The following is a 24,887-nucleotide window of genomic DNA, read 5'->3' on the forward strand; positions in this document are numbered from 1 at the left end:
TGGTTTTCATAAGGCAGTTTGATCTTGTCTTCCCCCAAATTGACAGTGACCCCCCCCCTTTGTCTGTCTCCAGAACATGGGGAGTTCCTGGCTCTGGACCTTGGAGGAACAAACTTCCGTGTGCTCCGAGTAAGGGTGACAGACAATGGCCTCCAGAGGGTGGAGATGGAGAACCAGATCTACGCCATCCCTGAGGACATCATGCGGGGCAGTGGGACCCAGGTACGGTCTTGTCGTAGCCACTGAGCTACCGAAGCCTGTGAATACTCTGTATCTTCCCAGGACAGTCACGAGGACATCCTGGATGTAAGGAACATGGTGGGATCCCCGACTTCCTGCCACACTTTGTGCCCAGAGGGCACTTGGCAATAAAAGACATTTGCATCCACATTGGATGGTTGGAGGAGGCGGGACCTCAACAGCCTAACTGACCCTTTCCCACCAACCAGGTTGCTCTGGAGCAAGCAGTGGAGATGTCAGGTTCCTTGCTTGTCTTTTGGGCATGGCCCAGAGGATCAGCTTGCCTCCTGGAGGCTGGGTATCTGGGCTTGTGGACATTGTAGTCCTGAAGGTGTCTCATGGTCGTCGTGTGGTGTCAAGAACATTGTGGAGGCACAGAGGTGAGGTGTTTGCTTAAAAGATTAGGTCCTGTTTTAGGACAATCTCGCTGTATGATTCTGGGCTAATGGGTATCAGGAGGCAGTGCCCCAGTTTGTTTGTAGAGAGGGATGGTAGGTACTAGTTAGATCATGGGCTGAGACAGGGGAGTTGTGGTAACTTCCACAACATGGCTGTTCTTCATGGGAGTTTGCCTGTTCAGATTTTCTCCCTGATCTGTATTGCACCTCTTTGCTGTTGTCCCCTCGTGAAGAACGTGGCAGCCCTTTCTCCATGTTGCTTCTGTTACATTCTGGGCCTTGCTCCCAGACGACAAATATTTGAGAACCAAATAAAACAATGCCAGAAAGCACACCAGAAGTTTGGTGGTGGCTGTGCAAAGAGATGTGGAGATGTGAGTCTTCTGTCTCCATGGACCCCTTTTATAACCACGGGAAGATCCCCGGGTACCCCGTGGTCCTGCAAGGTTTTCCCTTCAGAGCCTGGCCAGGGCTTGGGACGTGAGTGGACATTTGCAGTGTGTCTGTCAACCGAGAGAGAGAATCTGTTCCCTGAGTACAGGGACTTTTTTTTTTTTTTTTTTTTTTTTTTTTTGCCTTCTGTGGGGAAGGAACAGTCAGTGGTCCGGGCTGGGGACTAGGAAGATAACTTGCTCACCACCACAGATAAAGGTCTCCCACCCCCAATACCTGTGACCAAAGTTTATGTGACTTTGTTTTCTTTGGGTAGAGATGTTCACCCTAAAGGCTGAAAAGATACAGCTCAGTGGCAGAGAGCTCATACGCCAAGTGTTTGTAAGGCCTTGGGTTCAGTCTTCAGCACTGGGGACAAAGGAAAGAAAAAGAAAAACTAACAAACCTCGGGAACAGTGTGCTATGAACTGATTAATATACCCACATTTCAGCATGCCCAGAGCTTGCTGCTCTCTCCAGAAGCCCCGTTTGTATATTAAAATTCTGGCCAGCTCAAGGGGAGCTAGCCTGTCTCCACCGATGACCCTCATGGTGACAGCCCTATTCTGTCTGCGCTCTTGCCTGAGCTGGAGGTTCAAAGTTCAGCATCAGCCGTGGATAACCTTGCTTGGGATGAGACAGATGGACAGGATCCACGTGGGAGCTCTGCAAGCACTGCCTCCTTCTAGATTAGGCTGCCTTCCTTCCTGACTCCATCGCCTGCCTATTGCCCCAGACATCATGGAGCCAGTGGCCTGTTAACCCATCCCTCATTGTTGAGATCTGCTTTGGGATTCCAGAAAAGACTTGTCAAGAGATGGCTGCATCTCCTTGAGGGATGTGTGAAGGCTCCAGGACAGCATGGAGCGGTCGGCTGTCTGTAGGAATTAAACAAATGCTTGGCACCAGATGCCAACCCTCTGAGGCATCTCACTGGCCCTTTGCTCCTCTCTGGGAAGGAACATATTTGTTGTCTTCCATTCCTCCTCTCCTTCCTTGGCGCCTCCATTTTGCCACTTGGCCCTGTTCATCCTCTCCGGCCTCTGCTCGCTCTCCCTGTCACTATGCCCCGCCCTCCGTCTCTCACCGCTGGAGAGCTAAACTTTTCTTTGGGGTGAGTGGAAAGGAAACTGCTCAGTTGGTGGGCTCTGGCTCGACTGGAAGCCCCAGTTATCAGGAGCACGCCTCTCTGCAAGTCGAGGTGGCCTTGTGGGTCCTGCAGCCCCGTCTTCCATTTCAAAACTGGAAATCAAGAGCAGAGGCTGTGGAAAGGACTTGCTGGTTAAAGGCAATTGCTGTTTCATTAGGGGACGACGTTTGTATCCCAGGACCCAGATCAAGCAATTCACAGCACTGGAGAACTAGCAACTCCAGTTCTCCATGGCCACGAGTGTGATCACTCGAGAACACGCGCGCGCGCGCACACACACACACAATAGAATGAGATAAACAACAGACCAAAACAACGAATTTCCTTGAATTGCCTTCAGGAAAATTTTTTTTCTCTTACAGAGGAAAAAGTAAAAAGTTGCTTCTTTTGGTTGAGTTGGCTCATAGAGCGCCAAGGGACTGAATCCGGTCGCTCCCCATCAAGAGTCAGGGGTGCCAAAGAACTTCCTGGGGGTGAGATGGGCATTCTATCATGGAAAGATGAGCTTTACTAACAAGACAGCCAGCAGAGGATGCTGTTCAACGATGTGTGTGGATTTTGTGACAATCACAACTTCCCCTGACTTAAGGGGTTCTTTTGACTGAGATTAATTTAAAAGGCTTACGTGGAAAAGTCCATCAGTTGAGCACGGTGCCTTAGCACGCATTGCGTGACTGAGTCCAGGTGTCGTTTAAGTGACAGTCCAGATGTCACTTCCTTTACACGGGACAGAAAAAGATGGCATAGGCTCCAGCAGCTCGTTGTATGTTATCTGTTGCTGTAACAAAGGTAACGTTAGAAAGGAGACCTTCATTTTGGCTTACAGCTGGAGGATATGGTCTGTCAGGGCATTAAGACGGCATGGCAGCCGGGGCCTGAGGTGCTGGTCATAACTGTGTCCACAGTTGGGAAGCAGAGAGACAGACAGATGCAAGTGCTCGGTTCAGTTAACTCCCTTTCAATTAATCCAGGACTCCCGCCTGTGGGAGGCTGCCGCCAACAGGAGGATCTCCCCTGTCCACGACCCTAATCTAGGAACTCCCACACAGGCGTGCCCAGGGCTTTGTCCTCTAGGTCATGCTCTGGTCTGTCAGGTTGGCAGATAGAAACCAGCACCGTGCGTCTGCCTCCTGTAACCCCGCCTCCCTGCTCACCTTCCTATTCGTGTCCTTAGCTGTTTGACCACATTGCCGAATGCCTGGCCAACTTCATGGACAAGCTGCAGATCAAAGAGAAGAAGCTGCCACTGGGTTTCACCTTCTCCTTCCCCTGTCACCAGACGAAACTGGATGAGGTATGGGCTGAGATGCTGCCTTCTTGGAGGGGACTCGAGCCACCTGCAGCTGGGGATGGGGGTTTTGCATGTGAGCTTTTGGTACTGAGACTTGCATCCTTCTGGGAAGCCATATGAACGTTTATATGTAGGTGTGATGAAACAGAAACGGTGTTCTGCCCCCTCCGCCCCCGCATACTTCGTGGTTTCCTGTCCAGATTAGCAGGAACGAGAAATTCAGATCTCCTTTGATCTAAAGTGCTATGAGAAAGACCCATGCGTGAAAGAAAGATGCCTGAGAAGCTGGGATGTGCTCATTTGGTAGAGGGCTTGCAGAGCACACACGGAGCCTTGGGTGCCACCCCCAGCACAGCATAAACTGGCCACACTAGTACCTACTGAAAGCCCAGCCTTCGGGAGGTGGAGGCAGGAGGCTGCATATACTATTTAGTACTTCTCTCTCCACTTCTTGGGCAACGAATCACCGTTAAAAAAAAAAAAAAAAAAAAAATCGTGTATGCACTCTCCTGTTCTGGTGTTTCGGGGAGCTGAGGCTCCTTCCTGGGCTAGTCAGGAGACAACGTATATAATTTAGCCATGATTTTAAGCCTGGGGTGGAGGACTCCGCGAGGACTCGTTGGGATGTTGCGGTTGCGGTTGTGGGAAATAACTATTGTTTGGCTTTTCTTCTAGAGTTTTTTGGTCTCATGGACTAAGGGGTTTAAGTCCAGTGGCGTGGAAGGCAGAGATGTGGTGGATCTGATCCGGAAGGCGATCCAGCGCAGAGGGGTGAGTGAGTGGGAGCCCAGGGTCCACAGGCTGCCTGAAATCTTTTCCGGTCTGTCTTTGCACTCAGCAGGACATGGTTTTGGAGAACTCAAGGATAAGTTAAGGGTTCGGCATTCCTGTGTGATCAAATGCCCTCAGGGATTTGAGATTTACTTGATGGACAGTGATTTTGGCCTCGGCGCAAGAAACGCCCTTTGGTCCTTAACCTCGGGATTCTCTTCGTCAAGTGGGAACGTTGTCGGGATGGAGGCCGTCGATAGGCGGGTTTAGGTCAGGATGTGGCGGGTTAGGGCTGCCAGGCGTGTGTCAGGGGGGAAGGCAACATGATAGACCCAGTCCTTGCTGCTGACTGGAAGATGGTCCTTGTTGATGAGGACAAATAGGGAAGCCTGGGGTGGTCCCCACCTCTATCCGTGTGTGGCCATGGGCCGGGTTAATGGAATGCTCTAGTGGCGTGAACTTGCACTTTCTCCGTCTTCACGCTCGTCTTCCCCTTGTGATGATGAAGGCTCTTTGGTCCCCTGTAGGATTTCGACATTGACATTGTGGCCGTGGTGAATGACACAGTTGGGACGATGATGACCTGTGGCTATGATGACCAGAACTGTGAGATTGGTCTCATTGTGGGTGAGTGAGCTCCCGGTGTGAGGGCCGGTGCCGTCTGAACTCACCATTAGCTTGGGGACTTCTACTGTGCGGAGGTAGTGGTGCAGCTACTTCGGGCCAAGCCAGGAGCGAAGCACTGTACGAGAAAGAAGCCTGGCTTGAGGTTGTGTTGCCCCAGGGGGCTGCTGTGAGGAGCCACGGCCTCTAGGGAGACTTGTACAAGCAGTGGAGGGTGAGGTGGGGAAGATTCGGAGGCACCGAACGGTCTCTTCCTCTGACCAGGTACCGGGAGTAACGCCTGCTACATGGAGGAGATGCGGCACATCGACATGGTGGAGGGCGACGAGGGACGCATGTGCATCAACATGGAGTGGGGGGCCTTTGGGGACGATGGTACCCTCAATGACATCCGAACCGAGTTTGACCGAGAGATCGACATGGGCTCACTGAACCCTGGGAAGCAGCTGTGAGTGGGGTTCTCTGTGGCGTGGGTGCGTGGGTAGCTGTGGGGCTGAAGTGGGGACACAGGAAGGGCATTGTCCCCAAAGCGTTGTTGGAGGCACACTAGTTGTGGGGACGCTCATGGTCCCAAGACTGCAAAGGAGCTGAGAGGGGAGAGAAGCACATAGACCACACTGTCCTTCAAGGCGGCCACGGCTTTTGCTTGGGTTCTTCCCGCTACAGAGTCTTGGTCAGCAGCTCTCTGTGTAGCCCTGGATGTCCTGGAACTCACTCTGTAGACCAAACTGGCCTCCTACTCAGAGATCTGCTGCCTCTGCCTCCCAAGAACTGGGACTAAAGGTGTGTGCCACCACTGCCCGGCAAGATGAGGCTCTCAAAAGGAAGCACTGTTGTGGCTTTCTGCCCAGCAGTGCCTGAGCACCAGGATGCAGCAGCGGGTATTATTTGATGATGGGAATTGAACCCGGGCGAACATCACCGACTGAGCTACAAACCTGGCCTGGATTTGGTGTTTTGTTTGAGACAGGGTCTCTTTAGTTTCTGGTGGCCTGGAGCTGACTGTAGATCAAAGCTGGATTCAAACTCATGGAGACCTGCCTCTGCCTCCGCTTCCTACATGCTGGGGTTAAAGATGTGCTGCCCTGTGTCGACTTTATTTTTTTATTTTTACTTTTTATTGCCACTTATTCAGAGTCCTGGGTCCTGTCTTCATTCACACTAGGCCTCTGGCCCATTAGGACCCAGGGAAAATCGGGGGTGAGAGCTTAGCATTTTGTATCCTGAATCTTCCATGCACCAGTCCTATTTTTGTTACTTTTGACTCTTTTTTTTTAAAAGACGTTGCGTTTCTTCTTTTTAAATTAGATTTATTCATTTCATTTCATGTGCGGGTGTCGTGCCTGCGTGTATGCACGTGGACCACGTGTGTACTCAGTGACTGGAGGTCTGCAGAAGGCATTGGATCCCCTGGAATTGGAGTCACACATACTTGTGAGCCACCATGTGGGTGCTGGGTATGGGGTCTGGGTTCTTCGCAAGAGCAGCCCATGCTGAGCCGTCTCTCCCGCCCTCCCTTTGACTCTTACACAACCTTATTTTCTCCAGTTTGCTAAACTTCTCTGTGGAAGATCTCGAAACAGGATTGGCGGCTGCCGCAAGGGCCAGAAGGCAGTTGCAAAACCGTTCTTGGGCAACATACCATTTCCTTCTGAGGTCTTTTTTGTGATATGTTTTAGAAAACCTTAGTTCTGTTCTCAATTTGGAAAAGGAGCCCAGAGAACCCAGCTCTGCACACCGGGGCAGAGGCGGGAAGCTTTTCTTAAAGTCCCAGGCTTCTCTCCATGTTGGAATGTGTGCATTTGCACTTGTGGGTGTGTCTGCTGTGGGTGCTAGAGGTCAGCTGAAAAGCCATTCACTCAGTGCCCGTGTCCCTGGGAGGGATGAACAAGTCACTGTGTGGAGCCACGTGTCCTTGGGAGTGCCCATAAAATGAGCAACAACGCTGGCTTAGCCATAGAGAAATGACGATTGGAAGGGAGTCTTCCCAGTTGTCCACTGGGGTGACCCTGAAGTCCTGCTGGGCAGTCGTGTTGTGAAGAGCCATAGATGGAAGGCTACTCCTCAGCCACCATGGGGCCAACTTTGTTGGCAGTGTGGTGTAGACATTGGAATTCTACAATGCTGAAGCCAGGCTGCTGCTCACCAGGGGCAACCGCTGTGTTGGAGCTTTGGGGGTTTTGGTTTTTGAGACAGCTTGTCATGTGGCCCAAGCTGACTTTGGACTCACAATCTGAGATGGCCTTGCTTGGTTTTTGTTTTTGTTTTTGGAGACAGGGTTTCTTTGTAACAGCCCTGGCTGTCTGACTGCTGGAACTCAGCTTGTAGACCAGGCTGGCCTCAATTCACAGAGCTCTGCCTCCCTTTGCCTCCCTAGTGCTGGGAAAAGGCATGCATCCCCCATCCTTACACTTTATGTATAGGAGTGATTTTTTTTTTTTTTTTTTTTTTTTGCATGTATTTAAGTGTGCTGTGTGCATGTATGCCTAGTGCTGGGAAGGCCAGAAGAGGGCGCTGGATCCCTTGAAACTAGAATTACATGTAGTCCTGGATTCTGGGAATCACACTCTAATTGTTTGAGATAGGGTCTCACCATGTGTCCTAGGCTAGCCTGAAGATTGATCCTCCCGCCTCGGCTTCCCAAATGTTGGCATAGCTTGTGTCTGGGACCATGTTGCCAAGTGCCTTACTCTGAGCAAGTCACGTCTTGCTGACTGAGGGCCTGGCTTTCAGTTCCGGCTAGGTGTTCTGTGCCACACCCCTGCTGGGCCTCCCAGGTGGTGTGGCCCATCCTAATTAGTACACAACCCATTATGCCTCCTGTCTTTTGGACTCCACTCCCTTATGAGACATCCAGGGGCTTTCTTTACCAAGATAATCCGAAGGGCTTGGTTTCTGGGCCGAGGCAAAATTAGCAATCGCCAAAGAAAACAGTGCCACCTAGTGGTGGGAAATTAAATTACTGGACTTCCTTGAGTGCTGGCGCTGATTATTTCCTTTGGCTCTCAACGTGTTCTCCTCCAGCGTCTTTAACTCTTTCAGCCTTTCCTGGAACTTTACCCCAGTCTCTGTCCAGGTTACTTTTTTTAAAGACCAGGCTATCTTTGAACTAACCACCAGCCTCTGCCCAATTTCTTATCACCCATTTTCTTGAATTCACAAATCGGGGAAGGGCTGTTGGATGAGTGGGAAGACTTATACTTTGATCTAATTCTTGTTTCCTATTGGGAACCTATGTAAACCTTTTTTGTTGTGGTTATTACTGTTATTACTATTTTTTCCCCCTTGAGACAGAGTCACACTGTAACCCAGGCTGGTTGGAGGTTTCATGTGTCACCTGCGTGCCCTGCTCTGAAGAGAGAAGGCGTACATCTGTTGATGGTGAGATGTTGCTGGTCTGTCCCTGCAGGTTTGAGAAGATGATCAGCGGCATGTATATGGGGGAGCTGGTCAGGCTCATTCTGGTGAAGATGGCCAAGGCAGAGCTGCTGTTCCAAGGGAAGCTCAGCCCAGAACTCCTTACCACTGGCTCCTTCGAGACCAAAGATGTCTCGGATATTGAAGAGTAAGCTTCTACGCTCCACTGCCTCTCTGCTTGTGTTCTGTGTGTGTCTGTGTGTCTCTGTGTGTATCAGCCCTTGGGTATGTGTTCTGTAGTGTCTACTTTTCAGACAGACTTTCTCACTGGCCTGGAGTCTAAGTAAGTTAGGCTAATTGACTAGCAAGCCTTCGAGGATCCGCCGGTCTCTACCTCCTCCATGCTCTGGGCTTAGAGACATACCACATCTGATTTAAAAAAAAAATTATTTATATGAATACACTGTAGCTATATCCAGGTATCCAGACACACCAGAAGAGGGCATCAGATCCCATTACGGATGGTTGTGAGCCACCATGTGGTTGCTGGGAATTGAACTCAGGACCTCTGGAAGAGCAGTCAGTGCTCTAACCACTGAGCCATCTCTCCAGCCCTCTGATTTTTTTTTTTTTTTTTTTAAACGTAAATTGTGGGGATTGATCCTGTGCTTGCCCAGGATGGACGTTTCCCAGTGAGCTCTTCCTTCAGTCAGGCATGTGAGGTTGTAAAGTAGGACCAGAAGAAGCTCATACAGATGTCTTTGGACGGGTGACTTTATTTACCAGTCTCGGTTCCTCCAACTTGAGTGTGACATTATACTTAGCCACTTGTAGCCTGGGAACAGGAGCGAGGACATTCCGCGTGTTTGTTTTCGTTGTTTTATTTTTCTCACTAAACAGTGTTCCAGAGACTTAGGTCTACTGTTCTGTGCTTGAGAGTTGTACTTGGTGGGGGGAGGGGGTCTTACATGATAGATCGAGGGAGTAGTTATGTTGGCAAAGAAGCCCAATGGAGTAGTGCAAAGGACTGTGCTAACGAGGACCCTCCTTGTTAAGCACAAAGGGAGATGAATGCACGTGTATAGAGGCACGGGGCTCCAGGAGCAGCTCAGGCCCTGCCTCCAGCCCTCTCCCAACGTCTTCGGACACAGACTGGCTTTTGCCGTTCTAGAGAGCAACAGGTGGGGTCCACATTGGATTCAAGTACTCAGTGGTGATTGGCAGCTGAGTTGCCATTCATCTACCTTGAGAGGAACAGAGACCAGGAACCCACACGCTTGCTCACTGAGCCTGTGCAGCAGCAAACGGGGTCTTGTCCTTATAAGATATGCACAAAGGAACTGCGAGGTGAAAAATCAAAGAGCACCTACAGAAACCAGACCTCCGTGCGTGTGCGCATGCGCACGGGTGTGGGTGGTCTGGGAGAGCCTTGAATTGCTGTGTACTCAGCTCTCCCGGAAGGAGGACTTTGCTAAAACCGAGGGACTCCCTTGCCAGCCCACACAGCCCCTCCCACTGGTCACAGTGAATTCAACCCTGCTCATATCCTTTCTGTTGCCCAGGGATAAGGATGGAATCCAGAAGGCCTACCAGATCCTGGTGCGCCTGGGTCTGAGTCCTTTGCAGGAGGATTGTGTGGCCACACACCGAATCTGCCAGATTGTGTCCACGCGCTCCGCCAGTCTGTGCGCAGCCACCCTGGCTGCCGTGCTGTGGCGGATCAAGGAGAACAAGGGGGAAGAGCGACTTCGCTCCACCATCGGCGTCGATGGCTCTGTGTACAAGAAACATCCCCAGTGAGTGAACAACCCGGGGCTGGGAACAACGGAGTCCCCTGGAGACTCCGTGGGGCAGCTCTATGCTTTCCACAGTCGGCACTGTTGGTACGGGTGCGGTTGCTTTCTGAACGTAGCTGATGGCTTGCCCTCTGTTTAAGAGTTTGGAGCTCTTGGTTGCTGAGCCCTTGGCTTGTGGTCTCCTCCTCTTCCACTCTGTTTTGAGACCGGCTTGTCATCTAGTCCCAGGCTGGCCTTAGACTCAGTCTGTGTCCATGGATGATCTTAAGTTCTGATCTTCCTGTCTCTGCCTCCCAAATCCTAGGATTACAGGCAAGTGCCGCCTTTCTGCAGTGGTTTCCATCGAAAGCTTGTGCATTGTAGACAAGCATATCACCGCAGCCCAGCATCCAGCCACCTCCCTCTTTTAGAGCTACTGATTCATTCCTTGTTCTTCCATTACTCTGGCTGGTTCATGAGGGCACCGTGCCCTCTGCTAATGACCATCCCAACCTTGAAGACGCCAGCCTCTCATTAACTATGGTGTCACATTCTTCCTGCCCTATCCTGCCCCTCAGTTCGTATATTCCAAAATGTCCGGATCTCAACCGAAGTCCAGAAGATGCCTCTGGTGCTCACTTGTTTTCTCCGTGTGTGCCAGGGCAGGGCACCTTTAACTGAGTTGGTGGCTGCCATCTGGCCCTGAGATCGATCCCCCGCTTTCCAGCCCAGAGCTGTAGGAACACGAATAACCTGGGAATGTGGTTAGGAGGCTGACTTTTCATTTACAGTGAGCAGCCTGCAGCCAGGATGCTGGCTGTCCATGCGGGTGTGGGTGGTCTGGGAGAGAAGCCTTGGAATTGCAGTGTTGAGCTATCCTTAGTAGACAGCTCTCCCTGAAAGCCAAGAGCCTCTCGCTAATTAAACATCCTCACCGTCTTAGTCAGGGTTTCTATTCCCGCACAAACATCATGACCAAGAAGCAAGTTGGGGAGGAAAGGGTTTATTCAGCTTACAATTTCACATTCCACTGTTCATCACCAAAGGAAGTCAGGACTGGAACTCAAGCAGGTCAGGAAGCAGGAGCTGATGCAGAGGCCATGGAGGGATGTTACTTACTGGCTTGCTTTCCAATTCTGGATTGTGGTTCATTTCAGATATAGTCAAGATGACAACCAGGAATAGCCACTACAATCCACCCCTGTCAACTCGACACAAATAATATCTCATGTCCACAGGAAACAATGACAAGGTCATGAATACACCTAACATGATATAACCATTCCTCGTACAATGGCAAACACATTGGTAAATTACAACGGGGGCAATGTCCCTTGGGAACATTCTTTTACTATCTCAACTTAATACCAATTAATGTTACAAATGTGGTCTTAACAAAATAAAACAGGAGCATTCATATTGCTTTATAATCCTCGTCTCTGCGACTGGTCACGTGGCCTTGGGTGGCATTTGGAACTGCCTTCCTCTACCACCCAATCTGCATTTCCTCCACCCTGTGCACTCACGGCCTCCAGTTACTCAGATGCTTCTGAGTCTCTGCAGGAACTGGAAAGAGGAAGGCCGGAGTCCAGGAGCTGTGCTTTTATTATCGCTACTGTTTGCCTGGGGGCCTCAGGTGAAATGAGGCAGGATTTCCAGGAGCATCAGGAACATTTGATTCCAGTAGTTACCCTAGCAGAGGTTGGCTCTATCTGCTAAGCAGAGATGTGACCTGTCCCATGAGACAGAGTGTGTCTGTGAGGCAGCATTCAGGGGCAGTAGCTTTAGAAGAGCCAGCTAGGGCCGCCATGATTGTGTAACCCTAAGATGGGGAGGAATGGAGAGAGGAGGTACGGGTACCATTTGCTTCTGCAGGGTCTGCTCTGCGGCCATTTGTACCACAGACTGTGACCGTGGACACCTGTCTCTCCATGTGCCACAGTTTTGCCAAGCGTCTCCATAAGGCCGTGAGGAGGCTGGTGCCGGACTGTGATGTCCGCTTCCTCCGCTCTGAGGACGGCAGCGGCAAGGGGGCCGCTATGGTGACAGCGGTGGCTTACCGTCTGGCTGACCAACACCGGGCCCGCCAGAAGACCCTGGAGTCTCTGAAGCTGAGCCGTGAACAGCTGCTGGAAGTTAAGAGAAGGATGAAGGTGGAAATGGAGCAAGGTCTGAGCAAGGAGACGCATGAGGCCGCCCCCGTGAAGATGCTGCCCACTTATGTGTGTGCCACTCCGGATGGTACAGGTACGTGGCATCGGCGCGTGGTGTGTGTGTGTGTGTGCTGTGTGCCAAACGGTATCCAGTCCCCCTGGAGCAGAAAGTTACAGGCAGTTGGGAAACCCCTGATGTGGGTATTAGGAACTCTTCTAGAATCGTACCCTAGGTGGCATTTGTCTTGGCTCAGATGTGACATTTAGACAGTCTCAGATATATACTGCATTAGCATTCCCCGTGTTCTGAAGAGCTGACTTCCGGGGTTCCACCAGATGAGCCCATTCGGATTTGGTCTTGAAGATTTTGCTTGCTGAACTGCCAGATGGCGCTCACACTTCATCTTTCCCCCAAGACTTGCTTTTCACAGGGCGTCTTCCACAACCCCAACGAAGGGAAATGTATTATTCTCTGTCACCCCAACTCATTTATCCCCGGTTCATTTTGCAGAGAAAGGAGACTTCCTGGCCTTGGACCTTGGAGGAACAAACTTCCGGGTCCTGTTGGTGCGCGTGCGCAATGGCAAGCGGAGGGGCGTGGAAATGCATAACAAGATCTACTCCATCCCGCAGGAGGTCATGCATGGCACTGGAGAAGAGGTGAGGCGCGGGGCTGGAGAGAAGGGGTGGCGGCGGCATACATTAGGGAGGAGGGGAGGTCATGATGGGTTGTGGCTATGGGAGGATTCGGCGACCTCCCCAGTTCCAAAGACCACCCTTTCTCGACTCACCCCTGGCTTGAGGAGGGGAGGGGTTCAGGGCCCTCACAGAGTTGCTCCTGCTTGGTGCTGCCTGAGCTCAAATTTATCAATGCTTGGGGGCATGCCCCTCTGTCGGGGGCCCCTCTCTCAATGCCCTTTCTTCCTACAGCTCTTCGACCACATTGTCCAGTGCATCGCAGACTTCCTTGAGTACATGGGCATGAAGGGCGTGTCCCTGCCTTTGGGTTTCACGTTCTCCTTCCCTTGCCAGCAGAACAGCCTGGACCAGGTAGCGCCATCTTCTGGAGGGCTCTCCCATGGGTTTCCGCAACTCTTGAGCTCACTCCAGTTTACAGGAAAAGAGTTGCAAAGTGTTAGTTAGGTACACAAATAATAATAACAATCGAAAATGTTAACTCATTGTGTGTGTGTTTGTTGGCACATGCATGTGTGCTCAGGTAGAGGTTATCCACCCTGTTTTTGAGACAAGGTCTCTCATTAATCTGGAGCTCACTTACTATGCAATGCTGCCTGGCTGTTTGGTGAAACCCTAGAGATTCTCCTGTCTCCACCTCCCCAGCTTTTACATGGGTGTTGAATACCAAACTGAGGTCCTCCTGCACGTGAATAGACCCTCTCTTTTCTTGCCAATATGTGCAATTTTGTATATTTTTATTAGGAAACTCGACACTATGTTAACTGTTCCAGTCAGGATTGTAAGATCTTAGATTATTGCTGGTAAGGCTCCTCTGGTAAGTCTAGAATTTAATAGAGAATAAGAAAAGCAGAGGCCAGTTGTGGCCTTAGCTCTGGTGACATCACCTTTTTGATGAGGTTTGAGCAGGTGTTAAGGACACCTGGAGGCCCAGAGGTCTTTGGCCACGTTTATTCACCACCGGCTTTGGGCAAGTCTCCCTGGTTGTTGAAGCCCTGTGTTGTCTTGTTATATAGTGATCATCTGAAACTTATGAACACTTTTGCCAGAGGCACAAACCTTAGCCGTAGATGAGAGATGAGTAAAAGAGACAGGCATGCCTTTGTCGCTGTGTGGGTGTAATTAACCAGGGCTTCACGGAGCTGTGTTGTTCGGAATCTCTTGGGATCTCAGCATAGTGTGGCACACCCAGGTTTATGGGATACCCAAGTGATAGACATATGCCATGAGCAAGGCTCGGAGACACCATGCCCGTGGGTGGCCGTGATTCTAGCCTTTTGTGAAAGGGCTGCTGGTTTGCCCCTGGCTGTTATACTGTCAAGAGCAACGGAGAACAAACCCTGTTTCTCTCATCTACAAATCAAATGGGCATCTGTGTCTAGAAGTCTCACCACACAAGGGAGGACGCTCCGAAGAGGGGCTCAGGCTGGTTCAGATGGCAAATTGCTTAAAGAATCTCAGATCTCCTACACCCATAGGAAAGCCAGTCTTAACTCAGTGAGTCCCAGGTATAATGACAGATCCCCTCGAAAAATAAGGTGGACAGCAAATGGGGAAGGCATGTGACATCAGCCCCTGATCGTCACACACATGCTGTGTGCACAGCTCTATGCATACAGACGTGAGCAGAACGCCCCACCCCCAGGTCCTGTAGAAGACTCTGAGGACCTGTCTAGGTTGCTGCCCAGACATTGTTCATTGAACTCTGGAATTGAGACGTTCACACCGGCCTTACTTTCTGAAGGAAACAGGCATTGAAGCATTTGCATGGTGTGTGAACCATGCATCACTGGGCCACAGTGTGATCTAGATCTCAGGCAAACCCCCTCAGTGCCTTGACGACCCAACGTTCTCACAAGTGGTGAGGACCGGATAATGTAACAGGGTCAGTACCTTAGATGTGGGCTCAGGATCATCTGTGTGTGGGTAAATTCACTTCTGAGAGGCTGCAGAACCAGGCTGCAGGAATGACCCAAGATATGCCTTCTTTGTGTGCCTGTGTGATTTTTATTTCCTATGTATTTATTTTCAGAGCATCCTCCTCAAGTGGACAAAAGGGTTCAAGGCGTCTGGCTGCGAGGGCGAGGATGTGGTCACCTTGTTGAAGGAAGCGATTCACCGGCGAGAGGTGTGGGAGATGTGGCGGAGGCTTGGGTGTGTGTGTGTGTGTGTGTGTGTGTGTGTGTGTGTGTGTGTTTAGACAGAGGACAGCCTTAGGTGGAAATCCCAGCCTCTGAAGGGTTGGGATCAAAGGTATATGACACCATAAATAATCTTTTTTAAAGATTTATTTACTTTATTAATACGAGGGCATCGGATTCCATTACAGATGGTTGTGAGCCACTGTGTGATTGCTGGGAATTGAACTCAGGACCTCTGGAAGGGCAGTCAGTGCTCTAACCACTGAGCCATCTCTCCAGCCCCTCATCTTGTTTTTTGAGATACATTCTTTCATTGTCCTGAGACCGAACAGTTAGGCTAGGTTGGGTAGCCAGCAAGCCCTAGGAATCTGTTGGTCTCCTTTTCCCGGGTGCAGGGATTACAAGCATGCGCCGTCATGTCTGTCTCTTCCGTGGGTTCTAAAGATCAGTCTTGGGTTGTCATGCTTCTAAGGAAAGAAGCACTGCTCCCTGACAACTAATCTTCCCTGCTCAGAAGTGGTGATCTTAGTGTTTTGGCCAGTGGAAGTAGAGGATTGTCTGAGCAGCGGCAGGTGGGATGAGGAATCGGCCGTAGCCTGTACCGTGTGCGCATGTGTCTTGAGGTTTCTGACACTGGGATTTGTGGAGTAGACATCTTCTTCTTGCCGTCAGGAGTTTGACCTGGATGTGGTTGCCGTGGTGAATGACACAGTCGGGACTATGATGACGTGTGGCTATGAAGACCCTCACTGTGAAGTTGGCCTCATTGTTGGTAAGGACACCGTCCCTCCCAGATGGGGTTGCGTGGCTCTGGGTGGGTGGAGGGCTGAGTGAGGATTGCTGACCTCTGACCCACAGGCACTGGAAGCAATGCCTGCTACATGGAAGAGATGCGTAACGTGGAACTGGTGGATGGAGAGGAGGGACGGATGTGTGTCAACATGGAGTGGGGCGCGTTTGGGGACAACGGCTGCCTGGATGACTTGCGTACGGTGTTTGATGTCGCTGTGGATGAGCTTTCTCTCAACCCTGGGAAACAGAGGTAAGCAGTCACCTGTGTTGGGAGCTACGTCCCAGAACAGGACCTCGATTGACTGGGCGTTGACAGGATGCCTGTTCTCCTGAGGAGCCTAATGGGTTGCTCCTTCAAAGAGGGTCTTCTCAAACATACCACAGGGTCTTGGAGAGTGTGTTAGGAGCTAGGTCTGAGACCAAGGAAAACCAGGTGGGAACTGGCAACACACATACACACACACACACACACACACACACACACACACACACAGGTGTGTATATATAGCTCCCAGTGTGAAGAAGCACTGTGTGGTTCTGACAGGAGGGAAGACTTCAGGTTACTCAGCATCTAGCACCTCTATTGTCAGAAGTGACAAGCATCTCTAATGTTACAGAGCCTCATGTAGTACAGGGGCTTAGAGCTGAGCTGAGAGCTGTCACTCTTCCTGGTAGGAAGTGTTAGGGGACTGGATGAGGTAGGACAATGACAGTGTCTTTGGGCCCTTGGCTTTGCAAAGAGGCACTGTGCATATTCCAAAGACCTTCGATTCGTGTCATAGTCATGGTTAGTTCGGGGGGGGGGGGTGGAGAATCTGCTGTTGAGAGTTACTTAAGGTCCAGGAGAAAACACGTAAGCTGCCCAGTGGAATTAAGGGTCCACTCGGCTGTCCTCCCGGCTCCTGGGATTGGTTTTGGGTGTGTAGGGTTTTTTTGTTTTTGTGTTTTCTATTTTTCCTAGTAAGCCTTGTGGGCCTCAGATACAAGTGTTGCTGAATGTTCGAGAAGATTCTTGGATGTTGCCTCCGTAACTCCATGTTCCTTCCCCTCCCCAGCCTTGTCTGCCCCCTTTCTAACCTCCGTGGATGATGTCCCGTTGCAGGTTCGAGAAGATGATCAGCGGCATGTACTTGGGGGAGATTGTGCGTAACATTCTCATCGATTTCACAAAGCGGGGGCTGCTCTTCCGAGGCCGCATATCAGAGCGCCTCAAGACAAGGGGAATCTTTGAAACCAAGTTCCTGTCTCAGATCGAGAGGTAGGGACGAGAGGCTTGGGAGGAAGGCGGGTTGGGTCCTCATATTTTGTCTAATGAATAGACAAGGGTTTTCAAAGCTCATGTGAGGTCAGGGTGTGGGTCACAGAGGTCTGCCTTTAGTGAGTTACCCATTCCTAAGTGACACTCTCCAAAAGATCCACGGGGAACCTGGGAAGAGGTCGTGAAAATGGGATTGGTGAGCTTTAGACTGAGTATCAGGGCTAGCCTGCGTGTGAGAGCCTGCGTGTGAGACGTGGATTTTCTCTGTTTCCAGTTTAGTTTGGTTTCGGCTTTGAGACAGGTCTCACTATGTAGCTAAGGTGCCCTTGAACTGGCTTTAGTCTTCCTGCGTGTAGCTCCTGACAGCTGAGATTACAGGTGTGACTCAACCAGGCCTTTGGGCTCAGTTTGTAGTAACAATGTAACTTGTAAAGTTACCTTGGATGTAAAACAGAGTTTAGGAAGAGCAAGAGTGAGAGGTGGACCACCCTCCCCAGCCTCCTCCTGGAACCAAGTGGCTTTGTGGGAGGCCAACCACTAAGCCTTTCTGTGCTCCATCTCCCATGCAGTGACTGCCTAGCCCTGCTACAGGTCCGTGCCATCCTGCGCCACCTAGGGCTGGAGAGCACGTGCGATGACAGCATCATCGTGAAGGAGGTGTGCACTGTGGTTGCTCGGCGCGCGGCGCAGCTCTGTGGCGCTGGCATGGCCGCCGTGGTGGACAAGATAAGAGAGAACCGCGGGCTGGACAGCCTCAAAGTGACGGTGGGCGTGGACGGGACTCTGTATAAGCTCCATCCTCAGTGAGTGCCTGGGGGGCTGCCCTGTCTTCCTTCTTCCCCTGTGCCTTTCGCTTCTCTACTGTCTCTCAGCCGCTCCACAGATGGTTTAATGCTTTAGTTTGTGGATTAATGGTGATGACCCTTTCGCAGGCTTAAGAGCCCGTGTGCGGGTGTAGACTGCTCGTTTCAGGGCTGGTTCGAGACTCTTTTTGATTTTGAGCCAGGCTAGCCTTGAATTGATTGTGTAGCTGAGGCTAGCGTCTAATTCCTAATCCTTTGTCTCTTGGGGTGGGACATCTCTCTAGCCCATAATTTACCTTTAAAAGTTATTTTCATTATTTGTATGCGGGACAGAGGTGAGGCGTGGGGGAGTTATGTCTGTGGGTACGGTACCTATGGGGGCTAGAAGATGGTATCGAATTCCCTGAAGCTGGAGTTTACAGGGTATTGTAAACACCATTTGGGTGCCGGGCACTGAATCTGGGCTTTCCTACTTCTCGGTGCTGAGCTGTCTCACGCCTCGCTTTGGTTTTTAAGCTAGGGTCTGTAGTATCTCACACTGGCCTTAAACACATAGCATATCCTTGCTATGTAGCCAAGGGTAACCTTGAGCTTTTGCCTTCCCTTTCTTGTTTGCTGGGATCGCAGACATGGAATACCATGCTCGGTCGATGCGGGGGGTGGGGGGGGGACCCCAGGGCCTCACTCATGTTGCTAGGCAAATACTATCAACCGAGCTACACTCCAGGACCAACTGATGTGTTTTGAAGAATCTAAAGACATTTGTGCCAAAACTTGAGCCTTCTTGTACTCTTGTGGTTAGCCACTCTGGAGTAGACTCAGTTGTCGTCCTAGTTCCTGCAAGCCTGTCTGTGGTACCGAGTACAAAGTAAATGTCTGTTCTAGTTTGTAGTTTCATCCCTCTCTGGTTTCCAGTCACATCCCCTTTCTCTCTCTGTCCAGCTTTGCCAAGGTCATGCACGAGACGGTGAGAGACCTGGCTCCAAAATGTGACGTGTCCTTCCTGGAATCTGAGGACGGCAGCGGGAAGGGAGCGGCTCTCATCACTGCCGTAGCCTGCCGCATCCGGGAGGCCGGGCAGAGATAGAACCTTGGGGACCAGACGGGACTTCTCTGCTTCCTCGCTTCCCCGTTTTAAATTATGAAGAGATGGACCCCTTGGCGTTTCCTTGGCAGAGAGGACCCTGTGGGACTGGGACTTTGGTCTCTGTATATTCACTGTAGAGTTTGGTACCCAATCCTTGACCTTCCTGAGAATCAGAAGTAAGGAATTGTTCACAGTTCCTGATGATCACCTCCTGGGATGGTCCCTCCCCCATTCTACTCCTGTACAATCCCATGAGACGGGGACAGTCTTGAGAACCTGGTTGCCTCATCTTGGAGCTGGACGTGACATTTGGAGGTGGAGAACATCTTGAAATGTTGATGCTTCTCCCAGCAGATGTGTTGGAGGGAGGGAGGTATGGGACATCCCCTGCCCTACGTGGCTGTCCTTCTTCAACTCAGCCCCATAAGCATCATCCTGCGGATTCTAGCATTGCTGTCCTGAAATAGAGGAACCCAAACCAAAGCTGGAATTGACACCTCCTTCAAGTGTTTGTGGCTTGTACCTCACAGGGCTGAATGTGTCATCTGTGAGCAACGGACCTTGGGGATAGGGTTGGCTTTGGTAGCTTTTCAATTTTTTTTTTTTTTAATTTATGTTTGAAATTTATTTAGTTTGAAGCAGGTCCCCTCCTTCATTGTGTAATGGTTAATTTTGTAAGTAATGTATTTATATGTTCCTTTGTTCTGTATATAGCTGGCTAGGGTTTCCTCTGACTCGGCCTCATAAGTAGATCACTGTAGTTCAGGATTTGAGGTGGAGACGCTGACTGGCTCTAGAAATACCTCATTCGCCCGTGGGAAGAGGCGAGAGATGCGGAACCTCTCGGTGAGTGGTCGGCAGAGCGCCAGGTTCCCGGCGTCACCTTCCTCTGCGGTCTGTGAGGTGTATGCAAGGCGGAGATGGAGGCTGAGGCTGGTCCGCTGGGAACCTGCTGCTTTCCTGAGTGGTCCCACCCGGAATGTTAGCCAGAGAAAAACCAAAGGATTTGTTTCAAGTTCTCACTGTATAGAGGACATGATTTGTAGGTCAGCCAGTGTTTCAAGACGGTTTGACAAGTTAAAGGAAGCCACCGAAACCTGTTTTTAACCCCACATCTGATTGTCGGAGCAGACCACGTGAAACATTGAAAGAACTCCACCAAGGCTCAGGGACGTCTCGGGGCGTTCGTGCATTTGCCCTCCTAGCAGATCCCACCTCTGGTTTGTCTTGTGCTTCCTCGGACTGAGCTGCATCGAGCTGCCGACTCGCCTTTTTATATATGTTATTTATTCCAGACTGTTCAAGGAACGCCAGTGCCCGGTCCTCTGTTCTCTGAGCACGGTTCGCTTGGAATCCGAAAGTTCACTTCTCCCTTCAAAATATTAATTTGACCACGGTTAAACCTGGATAGGGTGGAATAAGGAGGGAACGGCCTTGCAACACTAATAAACAAGATATGGGGGTCAGAGCATAAAGACCAAAAGAAAACGCAACATTGTGGCACCTACGTTTTGTTGTGCTGAGCAGAACCTGGTTTTACAAGTGAACAAGATGGAATACCGTGAAGTGAACGCTGTCCAGGTCCTCCTGGGATGCCCAGAGGGAAGGTCGAATGTTGATTTGTTCCAGGCTAGCACTGCCTATCTGTGGCTCCCTCAACCACCGAAACAGACCTGAAAGCCAAAGCCACCTATAGATGTGCGCACCACTGGAGGGTAGCCACTGTGCACAGATGGATTCTGACTACATTTTTTAATCTTGGATTTTAAACTTTAAAATCAAACATCGTCTAGGAAGGGACACTTATTTTTTTAAGGTGGAGATGTGTGTGTGTGTGTGTGTGTGTGTGTGTGTGTGTGTGTGTAGCTTTTAAGGAAGCTGGCTTTCAATCCAGAGCATGAGACAGTGTGCTGTGTTCCTAGTACTAGGTTGACAGCCCTCTGCTAATGCTGCTTTGTGTGCTACTCAATGAACCTTTGACTCATCTCAAATCCCTGGGCACTCCGTCTAGTGAGCATTTTGTCACTGTGTACAGTAGAGAACTAGTTGAATTAACCATGTGATGTTAACTGTTATTAATAAATTTTAACTTTTTTTTTCAAAATATTCAGTGTGTGATTGGATCTTTAAAATGGGCTTTTTTTTTTTTTTTTTTTTTTTTTTTTTTAAAGAGTGGTCATCTTTGGAGCAAGTTAGAACTTCCTGGTCGGTCTTGATCAGTACACTTGGAGGGCCGTGTTATCTTTCAGTGTCCATGGGGATGGGTCAGCTCCTGTGATAAATGCCATGAACTAGCAACTGGGATGCTCTTGGATGCTGAGAGTGGGGGTTGATCCTCAGCCAGAAACAGAGTAACCACTCTGCCTGCCCCCAGTGGCATACTTCCTCCAACAAAGCCACACCTCCTAAGCCCTCCAACAGCTGTGCTAATTGGGGACCAAACACTCAAATGCCTGAGTAAACGGAAAATGCTAAGCATTGAGCCTAGGGCCACCCTAGCATCCCTGCCACTGAATTGTACCCCTAGTTCTCCCAACCCCACTTTCAGATGGGGGTCTTTCTCATGTAGCCCAGGCTGGCCTCCAACTCCTGCACCAGCTTTAGCTTCCCAGATGCTGGGATTACAGGCTTGTGCCTTTTGACACTGGGTTCTCACTGGGTTGCTCAGTGTAGCCTTGAACCCCGTGTTGCCCGGTATGCCCTGCCCTCTTTGGTCTTGCAGCCTCAACCCTCCTGAGAAGGTGCATTTATAGACTTCCTTTTTTGAGACAGGTTCTCACTGTGTACCCCAGGATGACTGGTGTCTTTCTACATAGTCCAGGCTAGTCATAAACCTGGCAGTTCAGCCTGTCCTCCCAAGAACTTGGAGCTACTAGTGTGAGCTGCTACAAGCTTGAGAAGTGATTTTGAACCCAGGGCTGGGGAGGCAGACACAAGTCCAGGCCAGCAAGAGACTGTGTCTCCGAAAACAGGGTGAGGGATAACAGCAGGGTACATCCTTTGACTTCCTGACATGCACCTGTGGGTGCGTGTCTGGGACTTTCCTAGCCTTTACATTTCCGAAAACATTGCCTTACAAGATTGTGATGAGATTGGCAGGTGTGGAAAAGAAATTTGATATGCAAGCCTAGTTTGCTCCCTGGAGCCCAGCACAGAAGGGAAGGACTGATTCTCACAAGTTGTCCTCCTATCTACACACAACCACACACAGAGGACCATTTTTATCCTACACTAAATCCATGATCAAGGGGGACTGCGTTTCCTGGTGCACACATGGAACCTCTGTTCTCCCTCCCTCCCAGCCTCGCTTTCCGAAGCTCATCCCACTGACTGATTAATGAGCAAACTTAAGTATATAAAGATGGGCTCAAATGATTCTCCAGCCTCCGGAATTCCAGGCGTGGGCCACCACCCCCAGCTCATATACCTGTTTAGCTTTTCTGCCTCAAAGCAGATTCCCTCAGACTCCCCTTTCTGGGCCTCTTGAGCTTGGCAGCTGGCTAGTTCCTGGCTGCAACCTCAGCCATACCGCTCAGCCAAGGGTGGGCACCTCTTTCCCCAGGTCACTTTGGCCTCACCGGCCATGTGACAAAAAAGCTACATTCGTCACTTCCCATGGATGAGGCTGGGGCTCCAGAGTGGACACTGGATCAGCAGGGAAATTTTAGTGTGATTTAGGGTACGTCCCTGGTTGCGCATGCTCACCTTTTCCCTAAGCTGACCCCCTGCCGATCCCCCCCCATCTTCCATCTTCAAGCAAGTGGACTGTGTGTGTACCCAAGCTGCTCACAGCTTGGAAGTGGTTTCCCAGCCAAATCCCACCCAGCCCGCCTCTCTTGGTTCTGTTTTCTTTAGCCGGGCCCCAGGAGCAGAAGCTGAAACAGAGGCAGGCGCTCTGGTGTTCAGAGCGGTTTCTAGTCTCTGCACAATACCGTATTGCGTTTCTGTTTCCTTATTTCCCTGAGCCGCTTCTCTTTTGCTCTTCCGTTGCAATCCGCGGTCCCTGCACCCTGGTTGACGCCACCTCGTTTTCGTATGCGTCTGGATGAGGCACACATTGTTCCCCGCAGTCTCTGGTTTTCTTCATTTCCTTTTCTAAGGACATGGGTGGAATACAGGGGTCTGAAAATGCCAGGCACGTGCTCGAAACTAAACTCTAGCTCCTCGGCCCTTTATGACGCTTTAATAAAAATGCACAGAACATAGTTGGCGAAAGTCTTTTGTCCGCCCGTCTCAAAGGAGGGTTCTGCTGTTGCGGGGAAATAGTAAACATTTGAAATTTGATTTTAAAACTGTTGGGACAAGGGTTGTGATGACACGGTATCACAATGTATCCCTGGCTGGCCTGGAACTCCTAATATTAGAACTTGGCCTCACAGCGATCTTCCTGCCTCAGGCTCCAGAGATTACAAACACGAGCCGGCTCACCTCGGTGCCCTTTATTATTGAAGCAGGTGGTTTGTTCTGTTGGGTTTTGCATGTAGGGGGTCCTAGTTCTACAGGGAGTGTTAAGTTTTAACTTTTAAATCATTAAACCTATCCTTTTGCCAGGTGGTGGTGTTCGCCTCCAATCCTGTGCTGGGGAGGCGGAGGGGGGGGGGGGACGGAGGAGGGGGGAGGGGAGGGGGCGGGGCAGGGGCAGGCAAATCTCTGAGTTTGAAGCCAGCTTTGTCTACAAAGAGAGTTCCAGCATGACCCAGGCTACTAAGAGAGACCCTGGCTCAAACCAAACACACAAAGTGACAAAACAAAACAGAAAAACGAAAACCAAAACCAAAGCCTACCTTTTCCCACTTAGCTTACCACATTTACGGGAGTCTTTAGTTCCAGGTCAGATGGAAGTAGTCATCAGACATTTTGGTCTCCTTGCTAAACTTGACTGCTTCCCTTCCCTTCATGAGGAAATCTCAGCTAAGCCAGGCATGGTGGCTTAGGTGTTTAATCCCAGCATTCGGGAGGTTGAAACAGGAGAAGTATTGTGAGTTTGAAGGTAGGCTGGGCTGCCTTGACTCCTTCCTAAAAAACAATTAGAATTTCTTTTTTAGATTTATATTTTACTTTATTTATTTATTTTAAATTTATTTATTTACTATATATAAGTACACCGTAGCTGTCTTCAGACACACCAGAAGAGGGCATCGGATCCCATTACAGATGATTGTGAGCCACCATGTGGTTGCTGGGATTTGAACTCAGGACCTCTGGAAGAGCAGTCAGTGCTCTTAACCACAGATCCATCTCTCCAGCCCTACTATTTTTAAATATATGTGTGTCTGTGTGGTCACTTTAAGTTGTATGTATGTATGTATGCATGTATGCATGTATGTATGCATGTATGCATGCATGTATGTATGTATGCATGTATGTATGCATGTATGCGTGTATGTATGTGTGTATGCATGTATGTATGTATGTGTGCGTGTATGCATGCATGTATGTATGTATGTGTGCATGTATGCATGTATGTATGCATGTATGCATGTATGTATGCATGCATGTATGTGTGTATGCATGTATGTATGTGTGTGTGCATGTATGCATGCATGTATGTATGTATGCATGCATGTATGCATGCATGTATGTATGCATGCATGTATGCATGTATGTATGTATGCATGCATGTATGCATGCATGTATGCATGCATGTATGTGTACATGAGTCCCTAAAGGCCAGAAGAGGGTGATAATGTCCCAGGGCTATTGTACAGGGAACTTGAACACCCAGACTTCCTTTCTTGCTGTTTCTGAGGGAAAACCAAGGTCAAAGTGCTGTTTAGATCTGGTGTCTGGTGGAGACTCACGTCCAGACTCACACCCAGCATCGTCTCTTTTCCTTCTGTGGGGAAGGAACTCTGGCCTTTCAGTCTCTTGAAGGGGAACTGAACTAACCGCCTTCCAAAGGTCCACCTCCTAACTCCA

At 50.2% G+C, this 24,887-nt stretch overlaps 1 protein-coding gene across 2 annotated transcripts in view; it reads left to right on the forward strand.

Annotated features, from left to right (window-relative positions):
• HK2 (hexokinase 2) overlaps positions 1–21,074 on the forward strand; it is a 46,889-nt gene extending 25,815 nt beyond the window's left edge. For both annotated transcript variants that reach the window (XM_080932230.1, XM_080932231.1), the window contains 16 exons: positions 74–222; positions 3,395–3,514; positions 4,187–4,282; positions 4,810–4,909; positions 5,171–5,354; positions 8,316–8,471; positions 9,826–10,059; positions 11,981–12,285; positions 12,703–12,851; positions 13,122–13,241; positions 14,920–15,015; positions 15,701–15,800; positions 15,887–16,070; positions 16,923–17,078; positions 17,648–17,881; positions 18,824–21,074. In XM_080932230.1, coding sequence (XP_080788356.1) covers positions 74–222; positions 3,395–3,514; positions 4,187–4,282; positions 4,810–4,909; positions 5,171–5,354; positions 8,316–8,471; positions 9,826–10,059; positions 11,981–12,285; positions 12,703–12,851; positions 13,122–13,241; positions 14,920–15,015; positions 15,701–15,800; positions 15,887–16,070; positions 16,923–17,078; positions 17,648–17,881; positions 18,824–18,968 — 2,528 coding nt within the window. In that variant the 3' untranslated portion in view covers positions 18,969–21,074. The remainder of the gene's footprint in view (positions 1–73; positions 223–3,394; positions 3,515–4,186; positions 4,283–4,809; positions 4,910–5,170; positions 5,355–8,315; positions 8,472–9,825; positions 10,060–11,980; positions 12,286–12,702; positions 12,852–13,121; positions 13,242–14,919; positions 15,016–15,700; positions 15,801–15,886; positions 16,071–16,922; positions 17,079–17,647; positions 17,882–18,823) is intronic.
• The last annotated feature ends 3,813 nt before the right edge of the window (positions 21,075–24,887 follow it).

Source organism: Micromys minutus, assembly GCF_963924665.1.
Source record: "Micromys minutus genome assembly, chromosome: 18".
In the NCBI taxonomy this organism is placed as follows: domain Eukaryota; kingdom Metazoa; phylum Chordata; class Mammalia; order Rodentia; family Muridae; genus Micromys; species Micromys minutus.